This window comes from Choloepus didactylus, chromosome 9 (assembly GCF_015220235.1).
Source record: "Choloepus didactylus isolate mChoDid1 chromosome 9, mChoDid1.pri, whole genome shotgun sequence".
Taxonomy (NCBI): domain Eukaryota; kingdom Metazoa; phylum Chordata; class Mammalia; order Pilosa; family Megalonychidae; genus Choloepus; species Choloepus didactylus.
Window position 1 is genome coordinate 31,598,701 of NC_051315.1, and position 25,611 is coordinate 31,624,311.

The window sequence follows — 25,611 nt, forward strand, 5'->3', positions numbered from 1 at the left end:
TATACATTTAATTATATTTTAATCAAGACCACTCATTTGCTGAGGCTGATGACAGTCAGTACCAGCCTGGCTAAGACTTCTAGACTCTTGAAAAAAGAAGCCTGGCAGGCTACTTTCCTTTAAGAAATAAGTTAACAAACCTCTTTACTTTATTAAATTGATGATGGGAGAATCAAGATCAGTGATAATTTCTTTATTTAATTATATTTATTTTAATTATGACTTACTGAGGTAGATACAATTTGCTAGAAATAAGAATAGGCTGAAAAGATAATAATTTTAAAGAAAACAGAAATCTATCCTGAAGTAAACAGTAAATTGTATTAGTGATTAAGGACATACAATACAACCTAAAAATAGTTTCTATTAATATGGCAAACATTACCTTAAAAAACAAAAATAGAAATTAAAAAAACTGTATATTCATGTAAATTTGGAAACCTATGCTTATTCTTGCCAGACAAGTTATCTGTATTTCTCATACAAATAACAGAAATTTCTATGACACTTTCTCATCAAGGCGACTTCTGTTACAATGGAAATGATATAAACAAATCTAATTTAGCTTCTTCACTCCCTGAAGATGAAAATGTCTCAAGAAGTTTGTGTTGGAGGACTAAGGTGTTTCTAGAGATTTCTATCATAGGCTGCAGCCTCACGGTGTTTGTTGGTTCTTAACTTTCCCCTTTATGATAATAAATTGTGATATCTAAATCCTATCTTTTTTCCTTTGGCTTGCTATATCAATGTACAGCCTTTTATTGGAAAATTTTCCTTTATCTTAAGGTAAAATACTTTTCATGCCATGCAAGGCAATTGTGTCACTTTCACAATCAAGTATTTATTATAACAAGTTGTATTCTTTAACTTTTTAAAAAAAATCTTTATTTTAAAGCATTTACTTAGGTTTTAAACTTGTTTTACCTTTAAAATATTGAGATAGAAAGCCTTCCTCCCATCATTCCCTCAAAATGGCTCAACCATCTCTCCCCTTTAACCCATTGCTATTTTATTTTCCTCTTCCTTATTTCTCCCTTAATTTCTTCCCCTTGTTTTTGTTCTTCTGTGTTTGTCTAGTAACATTTCTTAATATATTTTAATGGGCACTAACCAAAAGATCCAAGATGAATAAAAGCAGGGACAAAGGAAGCAGGAGAGTGAGATGAAAGAGAAAGGAAGAGCTGGTCATCGCTGCCAGTTTTAAACTCATTTCTGCACCTGGCTTTCACTGCTGAGACCACTAAATCACAGCAGAGGAGGGGTCATGGATTATTTTTATAATCTTTGCTTTTAAATGCTAAAAATATGGGCTATTAAAAGTATAACAAATCTAGTCTGTTGACATCTGCATATTTTAGGGTGTGGATGACACAACATTTTAAAATCTCCATTTACACTTATTTTAGCACAAATCTAGTGCTTTATATTTTCCCCCAAATATAAAGATCCAAATGCTGATATACTACATATGAAAAAGCACAAAAATGTTTGAAAATATAATTACCTAATCAACTGAGAAAAATATAAATATGTTTTTCTTTACACCTCTATTTTTGTTTGTTTGTTTTCTTGGTACCAGAAAATGAACTAAAGGCCATCTTTTGTCATATTACTAACAGTAGTATTTAAATTAGTCTCACTACCTCCATTTGTGCTTAGGTATGACACTTTTCACAAATCCAAATTCACATGATCTCTATAGTTCCTTCCACAATGAAGGCAGAAAATCCCTTACATGGCTTGTATTCTCTACTGTCTCTTACTGGGCTCCATTTAAAGGTACTGCAACATTTGCCAGTTCACAAATGGGTTCTGTGAACAGTGATGACTTAATATAGAAATATTTTGTTTGTTTGTTTGCTTGTTTCCTCTGTAGTTTGCTTTTGTCACACTTGGGACTGGGGTGTGAGGGTTGGGGTCGGCAAACATCCCCAGGTTGATGAGGTTATTTCAAATTAGAAATTTATTTTGATCTTCTATTTTATTCTCAGTCTTTGCCATGGTTCCCTACTTCACTATAGGAGGACAAATTGTGTCCAAACAATACAGTGCAGTGTGGAAACAATTGCATTTTATGGGAACAATCTTATTCTTTCCATACTATTTTTTTAAATTGTGAAAATCAAAACAGTTTTTTTTTCCCCAAAAAACTGTGCAATTTCCCAAGACTCATGGAAAAGACAGGTTGGGTTGATTTTTTTTTTTTCTGCTTATGAAGAAAAAGAGTTGGTTTTATAAATCCAGAATATACATATTTGTTCAAGCATTCATAATTGTGTTTTGAATATTAGTGGAAAAGGGGTGCATTTTACATGATGGGCTTTGCTTTCTGTTTGAGTTCTTCAAGTTCCTGACTCTTAGTCCTATGCCCATAAATCAAGCATATTCAGCCACAAAGGAGGTAATTGAGAGGAGCCATTCTCTAGATAATTCTATCTTCTTTTGTGCACACACTTGCAAATGAAAGTGATTTGCATCTGTGCAGACATCCTTGAGGTGCTTGTCTATTCTCACAACATTTTTAGACATCCAAGAAGTTTCTTTGTAAAACCCTCATTCTATGATGCCAGATGGTTGATGATGCCACCCTACAAGACCATATTTCGAGCAAGGAGGACTGGTTTAGCAGGTAGATAAAACAACACAAGTTACAGTTATTGTCACATCTCCCAGTTTAGCAATGGCAAAATGTACTTCTCATCACATATTCTTTCCAAAAACAAAAATGAGTAAAATTGATATGGTTTTCCTTTTACTCTAAGAATTGGGCACAGCTGCTCTTTTGCAAGCATTAAAAGGAAAAATAAAAGATAATAAAATCTTTAATTTCCTATGTTTCTCAGCATCTCTTAGAAAAATAGCTCTGTGATTCACGGCTCAGTGGCCTGAAAATACCTACTCCAACTACTCTTTAGCACCGTTTTCCTCTGAATTACAATATGAGAAAGGGAAGATTTCTTCTAATAAACAGATAGACTCAGAGATCCAAGAAAGAGTACATAAAGACCTGATATAATGCCTGGTCATGCTGTGCAGTTACTCCATGATTTTTATTTTATTTTTTGTAGTCTTTTGTTTGATCACTACACTATGTAGTCTCTAAAATGTGTATACCATTCTTTTACCTTGTCTGAAAAAAATGTTAAACTAATAGTTGTATGCATGGCAAATATTAAGTAAAGATGAACATTTTAAATACTTCTTCAACTTTCAATTATTTATTCTTTCCCAGAAAACTAACATGCATTGATCAGATAAATAAGAGTAGTTGGTTTTGGGTTTTACAATCTTCAATGAATTACATGTATGATAAATTAATGTGTCCTATAACAAGATGGGCACATTTTACTAGATTAAAAAAATCCTAAAATGCACCCAAGTTCTCAAAACTATTGCTTTCCTCTATCACAGCATTGGTTCTAAATTCCCTTAGAATACCTTTAAATCACAACATAGACAAAATACATAATTCAAGTTATTTTAACTTTTTCCATTTAGGCTTACAGATCTTAAAGACTCACCTTTCTTAAAAGAACAAGATTTTCATTCAGAAATATGAATTATACAGTGGTTTTATTGAGTCTTTATTGCTAATGCACATGGGGTTCAGAATCATAATGACGATATTGGGCACTTAAGTCATTAGGCTGTCATATTACAGCAAAATTATTTGTACTACATAATCATTGTTTCCTTTTTTATTTGGCACAGATCTAAGCTTAGTTCATCTATCTTTGCCATTACAGTACAACTCTGTTGTTGTAAATACCTATTTTTTAAGGATGATATGAGAATATTCATCATGGCTCAAGTTCATGTTTATTCGACCTTTGCTTGCTTAAAGCTGGAGAAACATGATGGGGAACGTTTGCAATCTGCTTCAGAGTGTCTGGTTTGATTTTGTATTGCTTCATGGTGTCAATGTCTATATAGTTTATATTTTAAGTCCTTGAATACACACTAAAAATTTCAAGGGGAATGGGAGTTATTTTCATTTTTTCTTCTTCTCTTTTTTCTCCCAGCAACATTTTCCTCTTATTCATCATATTTAAGACATGCTCTTCTTAAAATTAAAGTGGAATTCTGTTTGTATTCAACTTTTTCCTTTAGAGACTTTTAAAGATAAACATGTTTAAATGATCCCTGATCATTTGCAATAAGAACAAAGTCATTTGGTGGAAAAAGTAAAGCTGAAACTGAAAGTTTCAGCTGAAAATCATTTGCAAACTTAAGGTGAATATGGCTTTTGTTTTGGAACTGATTCTAGGATTTCACATACCTTTTAGAAATGGATGTTGATTATTATTTAATTCAACTGATCAAACTGCCTTCTCAGAAACTGCTGTGCTTGTATTGAATAGCATGATGGATTCTTTGCTTTATTACTAAATCCTAAGAATTATGCCACAATATGGCTTACGTGAACCATAGGCTGCCATGCTTTTGGGAGAGCATGTGAGTGTGTGTGTATGTGTGTGTGATGTTAAAGTTTGGAGATGTACATACTTCTGAGTATGGGTCATCTTTATCTGGGGCTGTTGGAAATGACCTAGAAGTAAAATCAGTAGTCTATTAAAATAATTGTGCTGTTGACTCTACTAGGTACACGACCATAACAAGCAACACCAAACGTCAAACTGATCAACCCAATTTATTCTTTCAGTCAAGTATATACTGCTTCTGCATGTGTGTCTCCAATTATCTCCCCAGACCAAAATCATGATTTGGAGCATTCACTGTAAACCAGAGAATGCCCATCCAGTCTTTTCTATATTAAAATACATAATCTGAGAATATAAAATTTTGTGAATATTTTAATTAAAATGTTTGATTTTGCTACAAAGATTCAAAATTGAAATATTGTTTAATAGGGTTGATGGTCAGATAAGCACTGGCACTTCAAAATTTGTATGAATGTTCTGAGCAAAAGAGCCCAGGCTATCAACTTAAAACACCCATCACCTCTGAGAACAGGTAGTTCCCCCATCTAATCTGCTCAGGTATATTTGGGAGAATGAGTACAAATACTGTTATGACTATATGACTAGCAAGTGTGAAAGTTCACAGGTAACATGACTGTGCTATAACAGAGCAGCATTTGAAAATGGGCACACTAAACATCAGAAACCTAATTATTGCAGGTAAAAGAATAAAGTGTAACTTGTATTGCCTGCTCTACAAACTTGAGATACCATTAAAGTCATCTTGCTTTTTCCTAGATTCTTTTTTTAATGAATCACTCTTGCTCCCCACACAAATTGTCTTATTCAGACACTTACATAAAGTTGGATAAAGAAAGAACAGGAAATATGAATCAATTTAGAAATAGGCCAACCAAATGGGTTTGGTTGTTTTGATTTGTGTCCCTGGCACATGGCTTTGCCATTGAAAAGTGGCTCTTCTCATACTGATGCACCCTGGCCCATGGCCATGACCAGTTCATTTCTGGGCCATTTTACTGTACCAACTTGCTGCAGGGCCCTAGGCATGGACTCCAAGGGGTCAGTTCTTAGCACTGACATAAGTACATAGGCAGACATGGATCCCATGGATTTGCTTAGAACTGTGCTGTCTAATAAGGTTGCCACTAGCTACGTGTGGCTATGAGCACTTGAATTGTGGCTAATCCTAATGGAGATATGCTGCAGGTTCGAGATATGTATCAGAGTTCAAAGATTTAGTACAAGAAAAAGGATGTAAAATATCTCATTAATAATATTTATATTGATTACATGGGGAAATGATAATGTTTTGGATAAACTGGATTAAGTTATAGTATTAAAATTAATGTCAGCTGTTACTTTTCTACCTTTTAAAATGTGGCTACTAGAAAATTTAAAATCACATATGTGCTTCACGAATTTATATTAGATAGTGCTGGTCTAGGGGCTTCTCTAGCCTCAACCACATACTGGATCAGAATCATCCTTGCCTATAAACTACAGCCCCTGACTTTCTTTCAATCTCTCTTTTTCTCTCTCGCTCTCTCCTTTACTGATAGAGAATTGAGTTAATCCTTTTCATCCCAGTCCTCATTAGCCTCCCATCTAAAATGCCATTTCTCCTTCAACTTCTCCCTCCTCCTAATAGACTTCCCCTATCATAATTTTAATATGTTCTTGGATGTTTTAAGTATCTTTAAAGCTTAATATTATTTTCTATATGAATGATTTTTCTTTAAAAAATAATTACAACATGATTTTGCAATCATATCTGTAAATAGGTAAATAAGGAAAGAATACTACAACTATTTCTATGTGGTCAAGATTTGAAGAAAAGGTCCCAAGAGCAAGGATCTGTTTCCCTTCTTATAAATTCAGACCATCATTCAATGATAATTACCAAGTATCATTTTCCTTTTTCATAAACACCTTAGTTGAAGGTTTACTTTCTTAAAATATGGTGTTCATACATAAATGTTAAAAATAATGAAAACAAGAAATTATGAACTTTTATTTTTCAAAAAAGGAATTCCGAATATTGTTTTATTCATTTAACAAATATATAATAAGCACTTACTATTTGCCCAGCACTGTAGAAGGTACTGGGATTAAAAACACTAAAAAATAAATAAAATAAAATACAGGGGAAAAAAAAAACATCTTGCTTTTATGAAGATAACTTTCTAGTGTGGAAAAAAGAGTTGTTGAAAAAAATGAGTAAAATATATATTTTACTCATGAATAAATATATATAAATATATATATTGGTGTTTAAATTAAAAACAAATGAAGAGGATAGAGAGCACATGAGTGGGGAAGCAATGCAATTTTAAATAGAGAAGGAAAACTTGTGAGAAGGTGAATTTTGGTCAAAGACCTTAAGGAAGCGAGGACATTTGCAATGGTGACATCTAAGGGAAGGATGTTCTGGGTAGAGGAAGCAGCACGTGCAAAAGCCTTGAGGCAGGATAGTGCCTGGTATATCCAATAATGAACAGGAAGGCCAATGAGTCTGGAATGGAATTAGTGCTAACAGTGAGTATAACTGATCATCTCCATCCGGGGGTGTGGGAGCTTACCAAGGAGGCACTCACTCTGGGGAACCTTCTTTTACTCTGCTGTTCAGAGCTAATCCAGCTTGAAAGTGGTAAATACGTATGACCCGCAGCCCCAAAGCAAAGGGTCTTCTCCGTACTAGCCTAGTCCCTCATCCCCCTCCGCACTCACAATTCAGCTCCTCAGATCTGTAGATTCCCCCTAGCACCAACATCCCATCTACCATTAATCAAGTGGTAAGGGTCTTTTTGTAAAAATCTTAATATTTAAACAGTGTTTCAGCTGTGATTATTAAAGTGTGTATTTGCCTGCCCTAAGGCTGCACGGCATGAGATTTACTTCTGATGCAATTCTGATAATAATTATCATTACATAATGTAACACTGCTACCATATTTATCAAAGCAGACCTCCTGTCAATCAGTTCTATTTGGATAGAACACACGATTTAAATCTTAAATTGGGATATAAAATAAAAGACTTGGCTGTTTGTTATTGTTTTTAATTATTATTAGTAGTAGTGGTGGTAGCTGTAACCCCTGCCATACATTCTGCCAGCACATTTATTGCCATAAAAGCTGCAACTAATAAGCATTCATGTAGTTGGAGAATTTGGTATGAAATGTGTTAATGGTTTGAGAAAATTCACTCTGTCTCAATAAGAAATTAATTCCTAGGTCTCTTCCTATATAATATGGACATAGCTGTTTAGTTACATCTAATAGTAACGTAAGCTTTACTTTATTTTAATATATGTTTTCCAATTTTTTTAAATTAGCTCAGTATTGTGATTTTTGATTGGTGTCTCTTACCATCCAAGAACCAACTCTTTGTAACCCACTTTGTAGAATCCAGTGCTAGCTGTAAAGTGGCATATGATGAAGATGATGATGACAAGGAAAAGGAGGAGCAAGAGGATGAAGTATTAATTCCCGGTGTACATACAAAGCATTGTGATCTTGTACATCTAGTATTTAATCCTTACAACAATGCACCAAGATATCTTCAACCCTATTTTACATATGAGGACATTGGGAATCAGGGATGCTAACTCACACACTGTCTGAGTGGTATGGCTGAAATCAAGCCTGTGTGCTTTCCACCACACCTCTTGTTCAGACATTAGTCAATCATTAAACATTTATTTACTGACCTCGGACTATGTGCCAGACTCTATGAGAGTGCGGGGACACCATTAAGCTCCAAACTACCATGTGAAGATCAGCCTCCCTCCACCTTCATCCTCGGCTTCAGGATGTATTCCAACAGCAGTTTGTTTCATGGGCTGCAAAGCTGGCAAAAGAAATACTCTTGCTAAGCTGCTATGTGACCCAGAGCAATTCTCAGTTGGCCATTCCCTCACGACGGAGCACTTAAGTTCAATTTTCCTTTGCAAGAGCCCACCCGTGATTCACGGCTCTGTCCTCCTCTGTTTCCTTAGTCATTACATAAGCCAGCACCTGTTTGTGTTGTCAGGAGTGTTTTCAGAACTAAAGTCCACAGGTGGGCTTTCAATTTTTTCTCTTGTGCCATACAGTGGAAACAGCTAAACTCGTTTTCTGGTGACTAATATAAGGGAATATTTCCTGGTGGAAATTTCCTAACTGAACTGCTTGACAAAAACAAGGAGGGAGTCTTATCCTGCCAGAATATTTTTCTTTTTACTCTTGGTTTTCCTTTGACAGTTTGAAGGATGAAAGGATGACAGTGAGAGTAGTTCTAATTATGACATGGGAAGACCGTGTCTTTCTCACCATTGGCAGTGTCCCTGTTGGAATAAATGCTGATGACTACATCTGTTGTGTTATTTAAAGTAAATCTTTAAGTCAAAATGAGGATGTGTATGCGCCACCTCATTTTGAGTTTACTTAATGTTTCCAACCATATTTTACAAATAAATCCCAAATGCTTTTTTGCTAAGTGCATTTTCCTTTCAATTTTAAACGTATGTGTATTTTAAAGGTCATTTAATCCACGCATTTCCAATTCCTCCGGTCTTAAATCATCACTGTGTTATTTTATGTAAGAGGTACTTAATGTCTCAAGAAGCTTTCAGAGACCTTTAAAACCCAAAGACGTTTTTTCCAAAACCAGAAGTTCCATTTTGTCAAGAGGAAACCAGCTTGAAGAAAACCAAGATCTCAGCCTGTTCAATAGTCTAAGAGTTCGAATTTCAGAGGGGTAGCAATTTGGCAAATTGTGTTTGCCCATCCACGGCGCAGTCCTCCCCATATTCCCTCCAAGCTTGGGCCTAAACCCATGGAAAGGATATTCTGCCGAGCACTTCTCAGTGACACCTGCATCAGGAGGAGTGTCCTGGCTTTTGGCGACAGAATCCTTTTCGCCCAGGGCAACAGAGGGCTCAAAACCCCCCAATAATAATCTATTACAGATTTCTAGTTACCAAAAGTTAGAAAATGAGATAATAGCAAAACACTTAGCATTGCTGCATGTCAAAAGAAAGGCTACTGTAATTTCCCCCCTTGGGGACATACAGTTTTCATACTATTATGCATAATTATGCATGAAAATTTAAATATATTTTCATATTATGTTCAAAACTCCTCAATCCTAAATATGTAAAATAAAATAGAATTAACTGGTGCCAATTACTATATTAGACTCAAATCTAAAATTCCTGGTCACTGGAAGAAGCAGGCCAGTAGTGGGCGCCTTCAGCAAAAAGACTGGCTCCTCTGGGACATTCTTCTCAATTTAGGAACCATTTTTCTAATAAGATTAAAGCTGGGATTAGGCATAGGGATGTGCTGGCAAAACCCAGTTATGGTGGTTAAGAAGTTTGGGTTTGATCTTTACTCTGCTTCTTACTATGTGGCCTCAGGCAAGTCACTTAAACAATTTGGGCATCATTTTCCTCATCTTAAAAGCTAGGGGCATTTACTCTGTGCTCTCTTAGGTTCATTACAGATTTAATACTTCACATTTCTGATACTCCAACATGAACTGTGCCCAAGAATGTGGTTATCTGGCGGTCAAAAATGGAAAAAAGCTTAGCAATTTGATTACAATTAACTCATTTAGGAAAAGAAATAAAATATTTGGGATTACAATTGGCTTTTGGCAGTAAGTAAATCTCCCATCACATTTTTTTTTTTAACACAAGGAAGAGTTAATCTGTAGGTCTAGCTGGGAAGCAGATATGGCTGCCACCCTCTCAAAAAAGATAGATTTCAAAATGGACAACAAATAAAATAGCCCAGATTCTGACCACATTGAGTGTCAGAATGATGTCTAAGTCTTTTCCTAGTTTTCCCCACTTCGTCTTCAGAAATGTATGTTATGAATTATGATTGTTGCAGTAGAGCCAAGTATTCAACAGATTCCAGCTAGATCTTTGTTTAGCAAGCATAAGCTCACAGCCAGCTGCAAACTGCAGCTGTCTGTCAGCATTTGTGAGGACAAACCGCTCCACTATCCCTGATCACTTAGCCTTAGACTATATACTGTATCCTCCAATCTGCTCAGCTCACCCTTTGCATTTCCAATGCATTTCCTGTGGGGTGGGCATCAGTGGTTCACACGTACATTTTTGGAGCAAATAGCTTGATGTTTATGTCAAAATGATGCCTCTAATAGAGGGTTCTGTCCCAACAAAACTATTCTGTGAGAGACTAACTGACTCTGCCTGACATTTCCTGATCTCTGATGTCCCAAAAAAGGCAAGAGAGGCTGCCACCCCAACCAACCGCATTTTGGGACAGAGTGACCTCTGCAGAGAGTGCCAAGAGAATGGGCCCCAGGCCAGGAGACTGCCTCAGAGCTAGGGAATGTGAGGGTGAGAAGGACACAGGAAAGGGTGAAGCCAGAGTTGGGGCAAGGCCCAGGCTGCTGAGTGTGGTCATTCTCCTGCGCCATAGTATGGGCAGGAGGCAAGACTCAAAGAAACCCCTAACTTGGGGGAAATCTTAATCTAGAATTTCAAGTCAACTAGGAACTCGGGGGCCTGAAAGTGGGCTTTAAATTCTGGTACATTTTGCTGATGTAGCATTTGTCAGTTTTCTAATCGAACTTTTTTCTTTAATTTCAGTCGTGCTTGGAATGGGAGACGAACTTGCAGCACTATACCAGGTTTAATTAAAGCATTTGTAGGGCTAACGAAAAATCTCCCTGCTTTCATTATCAGAGTGACTCATTATCAGAGTGACTCAAATGATCTTCATATGAGGATCATTTCTATAGAGTGTTGGCAATTTTAGGAATACCTCAAAAATATGGACTATGCCTTTTCAGCACTCTCCTGGGCATTTGTGTAGAGTAAATTGTGAGCTGTTTCAAGAACAGAAACTAGGATTGATGGTTCTTTGGGCTCTCATATGCCACTAAGACAGCTGGCAGCATAAGGTATGATCAGCTAGTACTCGTGGCAGGTATGCTTTTGGATTTTGTTTAATAATAGTGTTTTCAAATAAAAAAAGAAATCTGGTGTAATTCCCATTCATGTGGATTTTGTGAGAACTGCTCTTTGTTATGTAAGGATATTGTTTCAGAAAGAAATGTGACCTCTTAGGACGGAAGGCACAATGCAATGCAAATTCATAATAAAACTGTACAATATGTCACATGTGCCCAAAGTTGGCCTTGAGTCACTCCATAGAGAAACCATTCTAAGATTTGGAAAAAGATGCATCCCTGGTGTGTGTGTGTGTGTGTGTGTGTGTGTGTGTGTGTGTGTGTGTGTGTTCATGGGCAGGAGACTGCTGACCCAACATAAACACTTTCTTTCTCACAACTTAAACATACACACAATACCTAAAATAGTTTCATTCAGGTGTAGAAACCATGAGTCACAGGGTCATACACAGTAGGAAAGCTCAGCTAGTCCATGATCTTTCCTTATTCAAGAGGATTGTAAAATAAAAACAAAGACTCTGCAAGGAATCAATAGTTTCAAAAGGAAAGCAACTTACAGTAAAAAGTATTTGGATTGCTAAGTGCCTTCCCTTTTCTCTGTGTTGTTGTTTGCTGCTTCATTCATTGTGAAACTTTTTGCTAGATGTGTGGCATGCTATGAGCTTGGGTGTTATAATAAACAGAAAGGAAGGCTGCAATAATGTATTTCAGTTAGGAAGGAGCACTTGAAAGAAATTGGTTTTGCTATACACATGATGTGAGCCAATCAATAGTGGTTTAGTCTGACAAGCACTGTCAATACCCATTGTCACAGTTCAGAAAGTCGTTAATGGATAGTTCTTCAAAACCCAATGATTTCAACACGTTAAGAGTCTTAAAATATACTCTACCTGGCAGAAATTAATCACAGGTAAACTCTTGGGATTGTATATAAATTTTATTTTTTAATTAGGAGCAAAATAATAGTCAATGATAATGTGTTCACGTGTATCTTTAATTCATGCAGTAGATAAGGGCATAAACTAATACTTGGTATAAAGTAAATGCTCAGTAAATGTTGAAAAAGTGAGAGGCACTGGGGTGGAAGGAAAGGAGGGTACTTCTCATAGCACCTGCACCCTTTACTTACCAATTATTACAGCAGTAATTGCAATCGAGGGCACCAAACATAACCACACAATCAGTAATAAGCAAAAATAAAATAAGCAGACTGAGCTCTGTGGTTGGGCCTAAGGAAGAATGAGATTTCCTGGTTTGGTTGTGAGAAGAACTAAGGAGTTCATAGAAGTGAATGTGTGGGCTCTACTATGGTGGGTTATGTGTGTGTCTGTCTGTCTTTTTGTGATGGTAAGTGTGAAAAAGACAGACTGGGAAATTGAGAAATCTGGCTAGGTTGCTTGCCATTTTTGAACAATCCCCGCCCTCCGTCTCTACATCCATATTCATTCTGGTCTTGCTGCACACAGCCACCTGGGGCATAGTCAGTGATTCTGACATTAGCCTTCAGCCCAGTAATCAGCTGTGCAGCAGAGCTCAGTATGTGTTCAAGGACTAACCAGATGCCTCCTTCTGCTGTTTTGACTGGTAATCCAGAGAGACTTTGGATATCAGCTCCACTGCTGTCCTGTGATTCACTAGTCTTACCTAAAGCAACTCATTTTCTCTCTGGTCTACTATGATACAAACCACCAAGAGATATTTTCAGTCAACAGTTCAATCAAAGTGGATGATTTAAGACCTTAAGTCAGAAGTGCTCGAGTATGGCACGAAACTGTTACCATCTCTTGATGTCCTTAGATGTTTTGACAGCTTTGCCAAACATATGGAGAGGCAGGGCACTGGACAGTTTACACGTTCCCACAGACTGTAATCAGACAACCCTGCATCTGATTTCTGGCTCTGTCACTTACATGGCTTAATCTGAACTTCATATTCCTAATCTGCAAAATGGCCAACAAAAATAGAATTTACCAGATTGGATGGTTATAAGGATTAAGTGAGACGAAACTTGCTTAGTGCAGTGCCTGTTTCATAGGAAGTTCTGCAGAAACATTAGCTATTATTAATAGTGAATATTATGTTAGAGTGATCAGATTGGCTAGCAATGTGGACATTGAGACTGTGTTCAAAGAATCAATACATGTATTATTTAATTTTTTTTTTTTACTATCAAAATAAACACTTTCACTTCTCCATTACTTCCTCTCATTTATGGATTGTTTGGCTTTAAGACATTTCTCAAACTACCTGTTTTGTCATATATATTTTTTTTTATCCTGGCTCAACTTTTATGTTTAAAAAATTAAGGATACATAAACATTGTAGCATATCCTTGATCACATAAAGCCCTAGGCATATAGAGTTTTTAAGAAAAAGCTCGAAAGTTGTTTTATGTTATTCCCCTTTATACTCACTAAGTAAAAAATATCTCTAGGCACATTTTCACAAAGGTACAAACACATACATACATACTCAATATGGATAGTAGTCATTCTCTTTCCCTTTCTCTCCATATATGTATATATGGAGACCAGATTTATATGCCACCCAATTCAAACACTGCTAACCAAGATCTAGCATCTGTGAGTCAGGATGTAAAAATCCAACATTCAAATTATACAATTCTCTTAAATGGGAATAGTATTTCATTCTCCAATTTTACCTATTTTTTCCTAGCAATCTAGGTGGTAATTTCCTATAATCCTGCCATGCTTTTGCATCTATGGTGGAATTGCCAGGCCTACAACTCTATTAGTTTGTTTTTGTTTTGGGCTTTTTCTCTTTCTTTGTGGACCGATGTTCACATTATCTATAAGATTATTCTCACTTGATTTGGCTGAGGCCTGTTTTCTATCCTGAGGAAAGAACCCATTCCTGTATTTAATATACAGCATTTCCTCATGGAAAACATATTTCTACTTCATGATGAATGCCCTTTGCCTGGATTGATGTCCTAGGTTATTATTTTCTTTTTCTGATAATTTAGCTTTCAAAATCAGCTACTGCCCTAGCTCAGTAACCACTAACTTTATTAGCAAATTTATCAAAGTTGTGAACAGCTCTCAAGTGACAAAGTTTTACTGACACTTTTTCAAGTCATAAGAAGCCAGAGATAAAATATCTGGTCAATAGAAGAATGTCTTAATGATCTGAATCTTTATATTCTACATCTGACACTGTATCTGATTCTGTTTCAGGAAAAAATATTATTGTGTGCCTCTACACACACCATAGATTTTTGCTATTTAGATATGCTTTCTCTTTTGTCTTCTCTTTTTTTTCTGAAAATGTAACATTTCTATAATCTTTGATGCAAGGATCTTTTCAACTCTGGCTTAAGAAAGAAATCAGATAGAGCTACAATGGAAGGAAATTACATGTTGTGATGATATTACTTGATATTTACAGTACAGCATTGAAGTTACCATCATCACCACCATCATCAAAAGTATTCATTAAGCAACTCAAAGCTATGCTAAATGCTATAAAAAGAGCTTAAAGAAAATGCTCTGTCCTCTAAAGGCTTACGCTACAAAAATACATTATTTTTCATTGACACACCTAAGATGCATTATCAGCAAAGTAAAGATATTAAGCCTATAAATGAAAACAGAGAGAGGCATTTACATCACAGATGGATGAATGCATCAGAGGTGGAAGACATGGATAAATATATTACTGGGAAAGGTAGCCATGGAATTTCCATAGGGTTGAATGGCAGGGACATGACAGTGAACTGCCAGCTCTTTTGAGACACTGAAAATGCAAAAAATGTGCTTAGGTTTCACTATTTAATGTGGACAATTTATTCTGAAGGTGAACATGCTCATTGAGTGAATGTTCACCTCTTTACATTAATAGTATAAATATAAATTATTGAGGAGATAACATATGCATACCTTTCTGTTACAAATCTGTTCACCTGTTTTCTGTTTCTATACCTTCTAAGCTGGAATCAAGTGGTTAAAACAAAGTACTGCTGTTAAAATACCGTGAATTCCCTCTTCCAATTATTTCCAGATTCAATAGTGATTTGTGTTTCCAGTAAGTCACTTAAAGTTTCAATAACTTAGTTTATCAGTCTGCAAGTTGGAGATTGAAATTATGACTTCTATTTACATTGAGCATGTGAAAAAAGAGATATTAAATGACCAGTAGTACATTAAACCCAATCTTACCCTTTCTGCCAACTCAGATACAGGGAGTTATGTGCAAAGTTCTGGAAATGCTAAAACTGCTTGCTGAGGAGGCCAAAGCAGTATTTATTACAATCCCATGAATTTGCACAAGCGTGTATGCCCTTGAAAGAAAGCAGGCAAGAGGTTGAAAAGCAATTTAATAAACTTTCTTTCTCTTTTCAATCAATTCTGGGTAAAGGGCTCTTATTTGAGTAATTTTAAAAATGTTAAAACAGGGCAATTCCAGATACAAGGGGAAGGTGGTGTTGGAAAATGTGAGCCGAGACTATTCAGTACTTTGTTATGTAATCCGTGTAATGGTTTGAAAAGTGTTTCGGAATCTCTGGGGATTAAGATCCTAACATAACCTTATTTTGTCATTTCCTTCTGGATCTCCCACTCCTGATGCTGTAGTATGGTAAAATGATTGCACCAAACAACTGTCACCAGCTTTTCTCTGAACCTTCAGCTGGGCTTGACATATTGGGAACTTTTAGCTGCTAACAAAACTATCCCACTATACCTAATACTGATCCCTGTGTAAAATCTCACCCTTAAAATGAGAACAAGTAGCCTAGAAAGCTGTATGTAACATCATTTCTGAAGGATAATGACTCTGCTTTTCTTTAGCAACATTTCTGAAACATTAGCTCTTCCAGCGTTTCCAAATTTGAAAAAAATGATAATAATAACATGTAATTGTAACATGGGAATACTGCGAGAACAGCAGTTTGGCAGGAAAAAGAGATGTTTCAAAATAAGGTCCCCAGCAAGAGAAATTCTGGCAGATGCTCAGTCTTGGAGCACATTATCCAAACTGTTGGATTCTGGAAGATTTGGGGTTTTTCTTTTGTGGTTCCCATACCCTTAATAGAACGGTGGTGGATGTTCATTGCACAAATTATCTTGCTTCCCTCTCCCATTCCTAAAGTAAGGAAAAGATTTCCAAGGGTCCCCATTACAAGAAGCATTCCTACCTCTAGAGGTGGTTTTAAAACCATAATAGCTGTGTCAGGTATAAAACTTTTATTGGGCTAATGCCTATTCTCATATGTAATGATAGTTATTGAAGATCAATTTAGAAAGTCCCTAACCTTAACCATTCTCTGGCGTGAGCAGTTCTAGCACCAATTATATCTCTCAATTGGTTAAAATGTTGCTTAAAGCTAATACCTCTGGCCTGAGTGTGTTGGGACTTAAATTGTATATTGTTATTCAAAAATTCTTAAGCTTTGAAAAATAGTCTGTGTGTTGTGGCTTGGAAGAAAAAGCCGAAAACATAAAAGCAATGTAAATGCTAGAATACCTGGAAAACTAATTACAATTCATGTTAATTGTTCATAGAGGTGAAAATATGTGGAACTAGGAGTGATTTCTCTGGTCTCCAATGTCAATCAGATTAGACGCTTTTAAGTTTAAACCCATAGCTCTTTGAGCTATTTTCATTTTGAAATAAAAAATTTAAATGGGAACGGAAAAAAAACTGCTCATTGGATTAACATAAATCTTTAAACTGCAGAAAGCTTCACCCTCAAAAGTAGTTGAATCTCTGAGGAAAAAGAAAAGGCTGAATTTTATTTTTCATAAATGATGGATTATTGTACCACACTGTGTATTTTCCAGTAAAGTGTCCTTTTATTTGCACTGTGTGATTACAAGTTTCTAAAAGTATGTGTGGGGTTACTTGGGTGCCGTGGGAAAATGGAAGGAACACTGTTCTGTTAAAATCAGTACTGAAATCAGAAGCAAACTATGTCCTGATTATCATAGGCATGTGTTTAAATTTTGCTTTCCTTAATTGGTTATATCATTTTTACTTAAAATGAACAATTTGGCAAGTTTTTCTCCCTTGACAACAGAAAAGCATAAACTGTTTTATAAGTTTGGCTGTTAACATCAGATTTGTAAACCACAATATTCAAAGACTTTGACTACTGCTTAAAGGGACCCCGGGATGGAGCTTTCTTTATAACCATGCGCTTTTTACATTTTTATTTTATATTTATAGCACTTTCAGGTTATTTGTTTAATAGAAAGTATGCCATCTATTGACTTGAACTGCTGCATAACTCTTCTTAGAACAAAATGAGCAGAATGAATGATGGCAAAGGCCTTGTAATTTGACTTGTCATCTGAGGACGATTATTTATCGCATCAGGAAATGGAAATTGATGCTCTAGTCTGTCTCCAGGAAAGTCTACTTTAAAGAAGTTAGCTGCGTTAAAAACTGTGTAATCATAACCAAGACTCTGCTAGTTTCTAAGAACATATGAGAAGGGAACAAGATAAAGCCTTGAAAAGCATATTACCATTTGCTTTGAAAAACCAGTGCACCTTACACGCATTTCTCACATGTAGAGCCAGATGGTGATATTGAAGGTAATATAATATACATATATATCTCTCTAATTAAGAATACTTTCACCAGAGTACCTAGGGGGTTCCAAAAAGATATAATTCACTACATAATTATTTTCATAATCTAGCATTTATACTGCATGTGCATGTGTTTTAATTTGCAAAGTATCTTCTAATCACATCATTTTTACTAGTTCCAAAATGGCAGAGAAAATACCTCCCTCGGCCCTGTATTTCTTGGCATTCTGTCATGGAAAGTGGGAAGGTTTTCAGGTGAGACCAGAAATAGAAAAAAATTCCCTTTAGAAAGGTAACCGTGAAAACTTAGATTGATTATTTCATATCATTCCAAAGGCCGGTTTGAGAGCAAAATAACCCTGAGGCAGACATTTTCTAAAGTGTGTAAAGGAAATATTCCTTCAGCCTCCAAGACTAGAACCCATATAATATGGGATATTAACTATGGTTATCAGTTGAAGAAGATCCTGTACCAGCTGAAGTGGTCATTGCAATGGCTGGACAGAGAGCGAAAGTTGATAGGCCGCCGTGTTAGCACGGAACCTTAAGATGCTCAGAATGACACTTCAAACCATACAATTTTGAATCGGTTAGTACCTGATGTTCATAGCCCTGTAAAAGCAATTTTCGTTTGCACTTTGGTATTTCTCCAAACTGACCTGTGCTCAGTGTCTCCTCTAGGATCCCTTAGTGTCTCGTAGTTGTCTTATCACACCCCATAGCATACCGCACTCTAATTACATGTCTAAACTGCCAAAGACTGACTACGTCTTGTCCACTACAGTGAAATCCAGCTCTGCCAGGTGTGTAGTAGACGGTCAATTTGGTATGAGTTATATTTCATCATCTAGCAGCACTGTCCAGAAACATAATGGGAGCCACGTGTAATTTTTAATTTTCTAGTAGCCACATGTTAAAAAGTAAAAAGACTCAGATGAAATTAATTTTAAAATATATTTTATTTAATTGACTATACCCAAAACTTTATCATTTCAACATGTGTCACAAGCCACATTTCAAGTGTTCAGTAGCACCATGTGGCTAGTTACTACCCTATTGAACTAAACAAATAACCTAAAGCAGTGATTTCCAAACTATTTTAAGTTAAGGACATATAGATAATATTTGTATAGTCTACTGCAGTAAAGTAGTACTGGATAAGGCTGCTCATTATCAAAGACAATTGCCCCAGGGGCTCACCCTATTCTGATCCTGTTGAGGAGACCCATAATTCCCACACCTATAGCTCATTCTCATAAGCACAATAATTGGGGAACTCTGATCTATAGCAGTGGTTCCCAAATTTTTCAAGTAATAGAACCCATTTATAGTTGTCCAATAACTTCAAGGTCCTCACGTGAATTGGCTGTGCTTTTATTTCTGATTCATTTAATGAATAAATGATTAGATAGATGGATAGATAGATAAAATTAATATATATATATTGCATATATGTGTGGCATATTTGGAGACACATCTTTTTTATACTTTTTTTGTTTTTGCTTTTAACTGTTCCTTTACATTTTCTCAATGTGTGAGTAGACCTTCTATCACCAATGAATAAAAAGCCAAGCAAGTCTCATAACTTTTCTGATCCACTTAAAGCAATGATTATCAACACGGGGCAATTTTGCCCCCCCCAGGGACATTTGGCAATATGTGGAAACATTTTTGATTGTCACAACTGAAGTGGAAGGCTCTGGCTTCTTGTGGGTAGTCATCAGGGAGGCTGCTAAATATCCTATAATGAGCAGGTCAGCTCCCACAAGAAAGAATTTTCTGGCCAAAATATCAATAGTGCCAATGTTAAGAAACCCTGCTTTATAGTATTATAAAGTGCAATGGACTTTTAAGTGGCAAGCATTGTCCCAATTCAGCAATAGTACCTAGTACCATAGGATAATCAAAACTTTGAACTTAATTTAAAATTAAAATTCCAGCCTGTTCCTAGCTATGAAAGAGACAGGATGTTTCCCTCTTAATTTCCTCCCCAGCCTTACAGTTCACCCCAACTCGCCATCTTGCTAACCCAAGTTTATGATGGTTTTATGGTCAATGCTGGGGAGGTGAGGATGCTAAAATATCCTGGCTTGACCAGTTATAAGAATGTGTCTCACACTCTGGGCCAGGCAGACATTTTTAAAGCAGATATTCTCTCTTAGGGACTTCTGTGGGGTCCTTGGAGGCCCTTACTAGGAGCATTTGACTTCTCATTCTCCATGCAGGCAATTTATTCTCTTCCAGCAGCAGCAGATCCCTCCTAACTCTTTTTTTCTGCCCCTCCAGTTCAAACAGAATCTTTCTGTTGGGTAACATCTCACTTCCAGTTGGGCCTTTAGGGCAAGATTTAAAATTACTCCATACTGGGCCTTCTTTGTCCAATTTCTCTCTTGCCTCTGAGTTCCTCAGGAGGGGATGATGACTCACATTTATCAGCCCCACAACTAGAACTTAGAAAAATGTTTTACACACAGTAGTTACTTAAAAGACTTTACTCAGTTGAAACCATTCTACTATAAATAGAGAAGCTTCTGAGATCCCTATTTCCCTTCTCCTTTCTTCCTTTTGGCAATACTCCAATGAATAAGAATACCAGATAAAAATCCTACCAGACTGCGCCCATATCCAGTCTTGGCATTGGACAAGTTACTTAACCTCTTTGCCTCTGTTTCCTCATCTTGAAAATGGATATAATGATTGTACACACCTCAATAGGTCATTATGGGAATTGATTCAACAAATACTGACTGAGTGTTTACTATATGCTAAGCAATGTTGGAGGCATTAGGGATACATCAGTGAACAAGAATGACAAAATTAGATAAAAATCCCTGCCCTCATGGAGCTTACTCTGTAGTAGAATTAAGTAAGTTAAATCATGTTAGGTGCCCAGAGGAGTATTAAGTGAATAGTACAATCTCGATAACTGATAGGTATATTATTATAAGCACATAGTAAGAGCTCAGTAAATGTTAGATATATTATTATTAGCCCAATTGAGTGAATGGTTTACTCCAAGGTATGATTGAGTGGAAAAGAGCCTCTGGGTACCTAATAAAGTACACCAAATTCTCACATTATTTAAACAGTTGGGTTATGACAGTGGAGGTCCCAGTTAAGATCTCTATCTTATCTTACTGGGCAGCAAATTCCTATCAGTCATTAATAATAGCTCACCTAGAACGTGTTTAGACTCTATGTTTATTGAGGATCGAGATTTTATGTGATTTGCTCATCGTTGATTCCACAGCCTTGAGCATGGAGCCTGTTACTTAGTAGGCATTCAGCCAGTATTTATGAGGGAATGAATTTGACATATGCCTAACTTTGAACATAAAGCTGAGAAGAAGCTGAGGATAAGGGTTTCATGAAAACATGAAGACAGTTTGAGGCAGATGTGTGTTTCACAATTTCACCTAGAACTGATAATTACATATCTGCTTCAGAAAAAGAATCATTTTGGGTTAACATAAAAATTGTTTGGGAAACAGGACCTTTGAAACTGCCTGAATTACCTAGAAGTAATCATACTTAAATGAACAATTCTGCAAAGTACTTTTTCCCTAATTTAGTTGACTTTTTATTCACTTTGATCATATTTTGTGACTAGATATAGATAGGTGGAATTATCCAGATAAAGGTTATTGTATTTAATATAAGGGAATGAAAGTGAAAAATAAATTGTGACTACATGGAGCCGACCACGTTCTAATTGCACATTCATGCTGCAGCAAGGCTAATTCTTTCACTTGGGCAAATTTTACTTGTATGCCCTGTCTAAACAGAAGGTCCTGAGCTATTAATTTAGGTAGTTGTTCCGTAACTACTGTTTTCTTTTCATATTTGCATGAAGTAATAATCATAAAGGAGAAATTTACTGATAGCCTCTGACTTCTTTTTTTTAATCTCCAGTGTTCAGACTGCATCATAGTGCTTCTGATACAAGCGACAAAAACCGAGTTAAAAGCAGATTAAAGAAGTTTATTACCCGAAGACCTTCCCTGAAAACCCTGCAAGAAAAAGGACTTATTAAAGGTACAGGACATTTTATACTTTTACTCTAACAATGATAAATGAATATGCCTCTGTATCCACAGCTAATCAGCTTTTCTAAAGGAATATTAGGATATTTTATTTGTTTTAGGTTGCTTATTAAATTTTCTGCTCTGTAACAGAAGAAAGAAGCATAGATGTCCAGGGAACTAATCCTGAGAAGATAAGGTTAACATCATGGAATCATTGAAAGAAATACCTAGTTTTGCTCTCAGGAGATCTAGGCTCTGTGCCGGGAGCAAAGGAGGGTGCGACCCTAGTGGCCTGTTAGAATGCTCACACAGACAGTCCCAGCTCACACCTGTTGTCCCAGTGTACTTAGTAACAGCAGCCCCTTTCATGCTCAGAAGGGTCCCGATTTGGATAATACACTATCTGATCACTCTCATCATAGTTTGAAGTAAATGTTAGGAAGGAAAAGTCTGAGACAAATCCATGTCATGAAAATTTATGAAGACTGAGGACTGGAGGGCCCAGGAGCTCAATCAAAACTAAAATAAGTATTTTTGTAAATGTATCTAAAATAGAAAAAAAGTATTAAATCTTTCTAGTCTCCACAGTAGAGAAACACAGGTTCTGGCATGAGACTAATAGGAATTCAGACCCACTATTCAGTATTTGTGTTAATGTTGTGTTGACCTCTTTGAGTCTCAGATTTTTTATTTGTTAAATGGAGATACTTACACCCATCTTTGAGGTCATTTAGAAAAATAAATGAGATAATCATATAAATGTAAAGCATTTAACAGAGTTTCTGGAACATAACTAATCATTCAATAACACCATCTGCTATTAGCACTATTATTATTCGTTATGGTTGTTATCACGGTTAGTGAATCAGATAGATGAATGGATGGATGGATAGACAGAACCAGTGGTACAGCATATTTCTATAATTGGAAATCACTTTACAGGTTATGCAGGCAAAATATTTTATTTTCCCAAAAATAAAATATGTTTCTCCCAGTGTTAAAAGTTCTCTGATAAGTATCTTTTGAAAATTAAATATAAGAGAGAATTTGAAAATGGGCTAAAATACATTCCTCACTCTGAGAACAAGGTGGAAAGGCTAATCTTATGGAAATAAAAAGACGGTTTCATATACAATTTTTTCTCCAAGAAAGGGCAAAGCAGATTTTGATATTTCCATCCATATTTAGTATGATAATTATTGAAATAGCTCACAATAAACTGTTTTGACCTATCCGTTTCTATCCATTTTGAAACAGGTGAACATACCACAAAAATCAGCAGGGATTCTAAACTAGTCATTGAAAGTGAAATTTTCTGAATCATGAGTATACATATCACTAATAGAATAGAAAGTCCTTAGAATGAGAATATTTGGGGGTAGAACTAGAATCTGCTTTAAATAGAAGTTATCTCAGGCTTTTACTTGGTGAAGACGTCCTTTACAGTGCCACAGACAGTATTTGATCATCTATAGATTCAACTTTATATGATGATATATTAGTACATTCAATTCTACCTTAGAATTCCCCCTATAGATTATCATTTTCTTAGAAAGGATTCAGTTGCAGGTTACATGTCATCTTGAAAAATGTAACACCAGATTAGCAACCCATACAATGCCAATTTTACAGAGTCCAAATGTTTCATGACTGCGGAAGAATGAGAAGTTTTAATTTAGTGTCAGGGTCTGGCTCCAATCGGAATGCTAAAGAATTAATGATTACAGTGCTCTAGAATTGGTCTCAGAAAGCAGCAGAAAACTGGATTCCAAATGTAGTCTTCATACTGATGTAATGGAGCTGCTGAATGCACTCTGATATTCACATTTCCCATCTTAGAGCTCCATTAAATTCTCGCCATAGCTGACCAATGAGTCAGTATTCATTAGTAGGACTATGGAAAATCTATGTGAAATCCTGATTTGATAAGCTTCCATTGTTGTGTTCAGTGGAATTTTCTTCCAAATACAGATAAAGTTATGCAAATATAGCCCCTTCTTGGTTTTGTTTCAGTTTTGACTGTGAACTATTTTTAAGGCTTTTACTGAATTTTTTTTTAACAGAGTAAAAGACATTAAACCAATTTTTCAAATACATGGCCAGTCAAATTTAGTACTTTAAATTCATTTTCTTATCATTTTTTAAAAAAAGACTTGGAAAAAGCAACAAAATCAGTGTTTTTGATCAGTTAAGAAAAATAACATAAAACAGACTAAAGATTATGATGGTTAATTTCTCCCAGCAAATTGGCTTAATTCTTACAAAGGGAGGAATTCTTTAGAAAGAAAGATAATGGCCTTTAAAATCGTTCTGCAGTGCATTTTAGCCAAAGAAAATGTATCATGTTCTTTCAATTGCATACTCTTAGAGATCTGGGCAAGAGTCTCCATTATCCAGGTACAGGGAAGCTGTTGCCTGGTTGTTTGGACACTTACAGTTCTGCTTTCTGATACCTGGGAGATTCTCTCCAGGGCCACATCAACTTCTCAAAATGTTTATTCTTTCATGTAATGTTACTATCATGTTGAGAGGGCTGAACTTTGAATTCAAAGTCAGCCTTTATCAAGCGCCAGCTGTGGGTGCAAAAAGGACTGTCCTCTATTAACTGGTAACGCCCAGCAGGGCAATGTCCGCAGAGCACTTTATGTGAAAACAGAGTTGCCCCAACATCACACACTGAGAACTCAGTCACAAACCCGTTTTTCAAACTCTGCTTTTTGGTCTTACAGAGACCTGGCCCGTGTGTAGTTTCATTAGCTAGAATCTAGATCTGGAAACAGTGACCTGATGGGGCTACATTTTCTAATTTCTTTAATAAGACTAATGAGATGGGTGCATTGAGATGCCAGAAAAAGGCAGCAGGTAATTCTGAATGATCGCTCAATAGAAAGAAATCTAAATAGCTCAGGTGGGTGTAGCAATAATTGTGTCATTGCTGTGTTAGCTTCTGAAAAGCCTTCAGTTTCCCCAATTGCATTCACATTTGCCAAAGGAACGGTGAGTCCTTTTTGAATGTATGAGTGTAGTATGTTGTACGTCTCATTGGAAACAAAACTTGAATCAGTGTAATATGCAAATTATAGGCAGGAGGGTACATTTTAGGGTGGTAAATGTGTAAGTACATATCCTCTGCTTGCTTTTGGAAATGAAGTAATAATAGCTCTTTAGTTTCAGCCAAGTGACCTTATGTAATCTTTCAAATAACAGCATTGACATCCAAGATGAGGAAATCCTTCACAATATACTTTTTAGAAAGATAACAGTTGTTCGGGGATTTTTTTAAGGGAGTGACTAGAATTTCTTTATATCAAAATTATAGAATCTGAGAGGATTGTATGTTTAGAATGTAGTTTCTTTCATCTTAATATGTGCAAAACCATACTGGGTGGTATTACTAGACACTGAAATTAATGCTGTACAACGTTTTAAAGTCAGTATATTATAAAGTAACCAACTTAATTAAAGATTAAGTAGTGCACTAAGTACTTGTGACAAGAAACAGTACTTTCCTGCCTCATCCTCATGGATCCCTAAGGATACTATCTTGAACTGTTTCTGTTTACAGTACTTCTGGTGGTTGGCTCCATTTCTTATTATTTGGGGTTCAGCTTAGTTTGTTTTGTTAATATTTTCCTTATCTTTAATGTTGCTATTTCTTGATTCA

General features: G+C 36.0%; 1 protein-coding gene across 2 annotated transcripts in view; it reads left to right on the forward strand.

The window, feature by feature from the left end:
- Positions 1-25,611, forward strand: part of ARHGAP15 (Rho GTPase activating protein 15) — a 653,013-nt gene that overhangs the window by 371,708 nt on the left and 255,694 nt on the right. For both annotated transcript variants that reach the window (XM_037850077.1, XM_037850078.1), the window contains exon 9: positions 21,835-21,957. In XM_037850077.1, the coding sequence (XP_037706005.1) occupies positions 21,835-21,957 (123 nt within the window). The remainder of the gene's footprint in view (positions 1-21,834; positions 21,958-25,611) is intronic.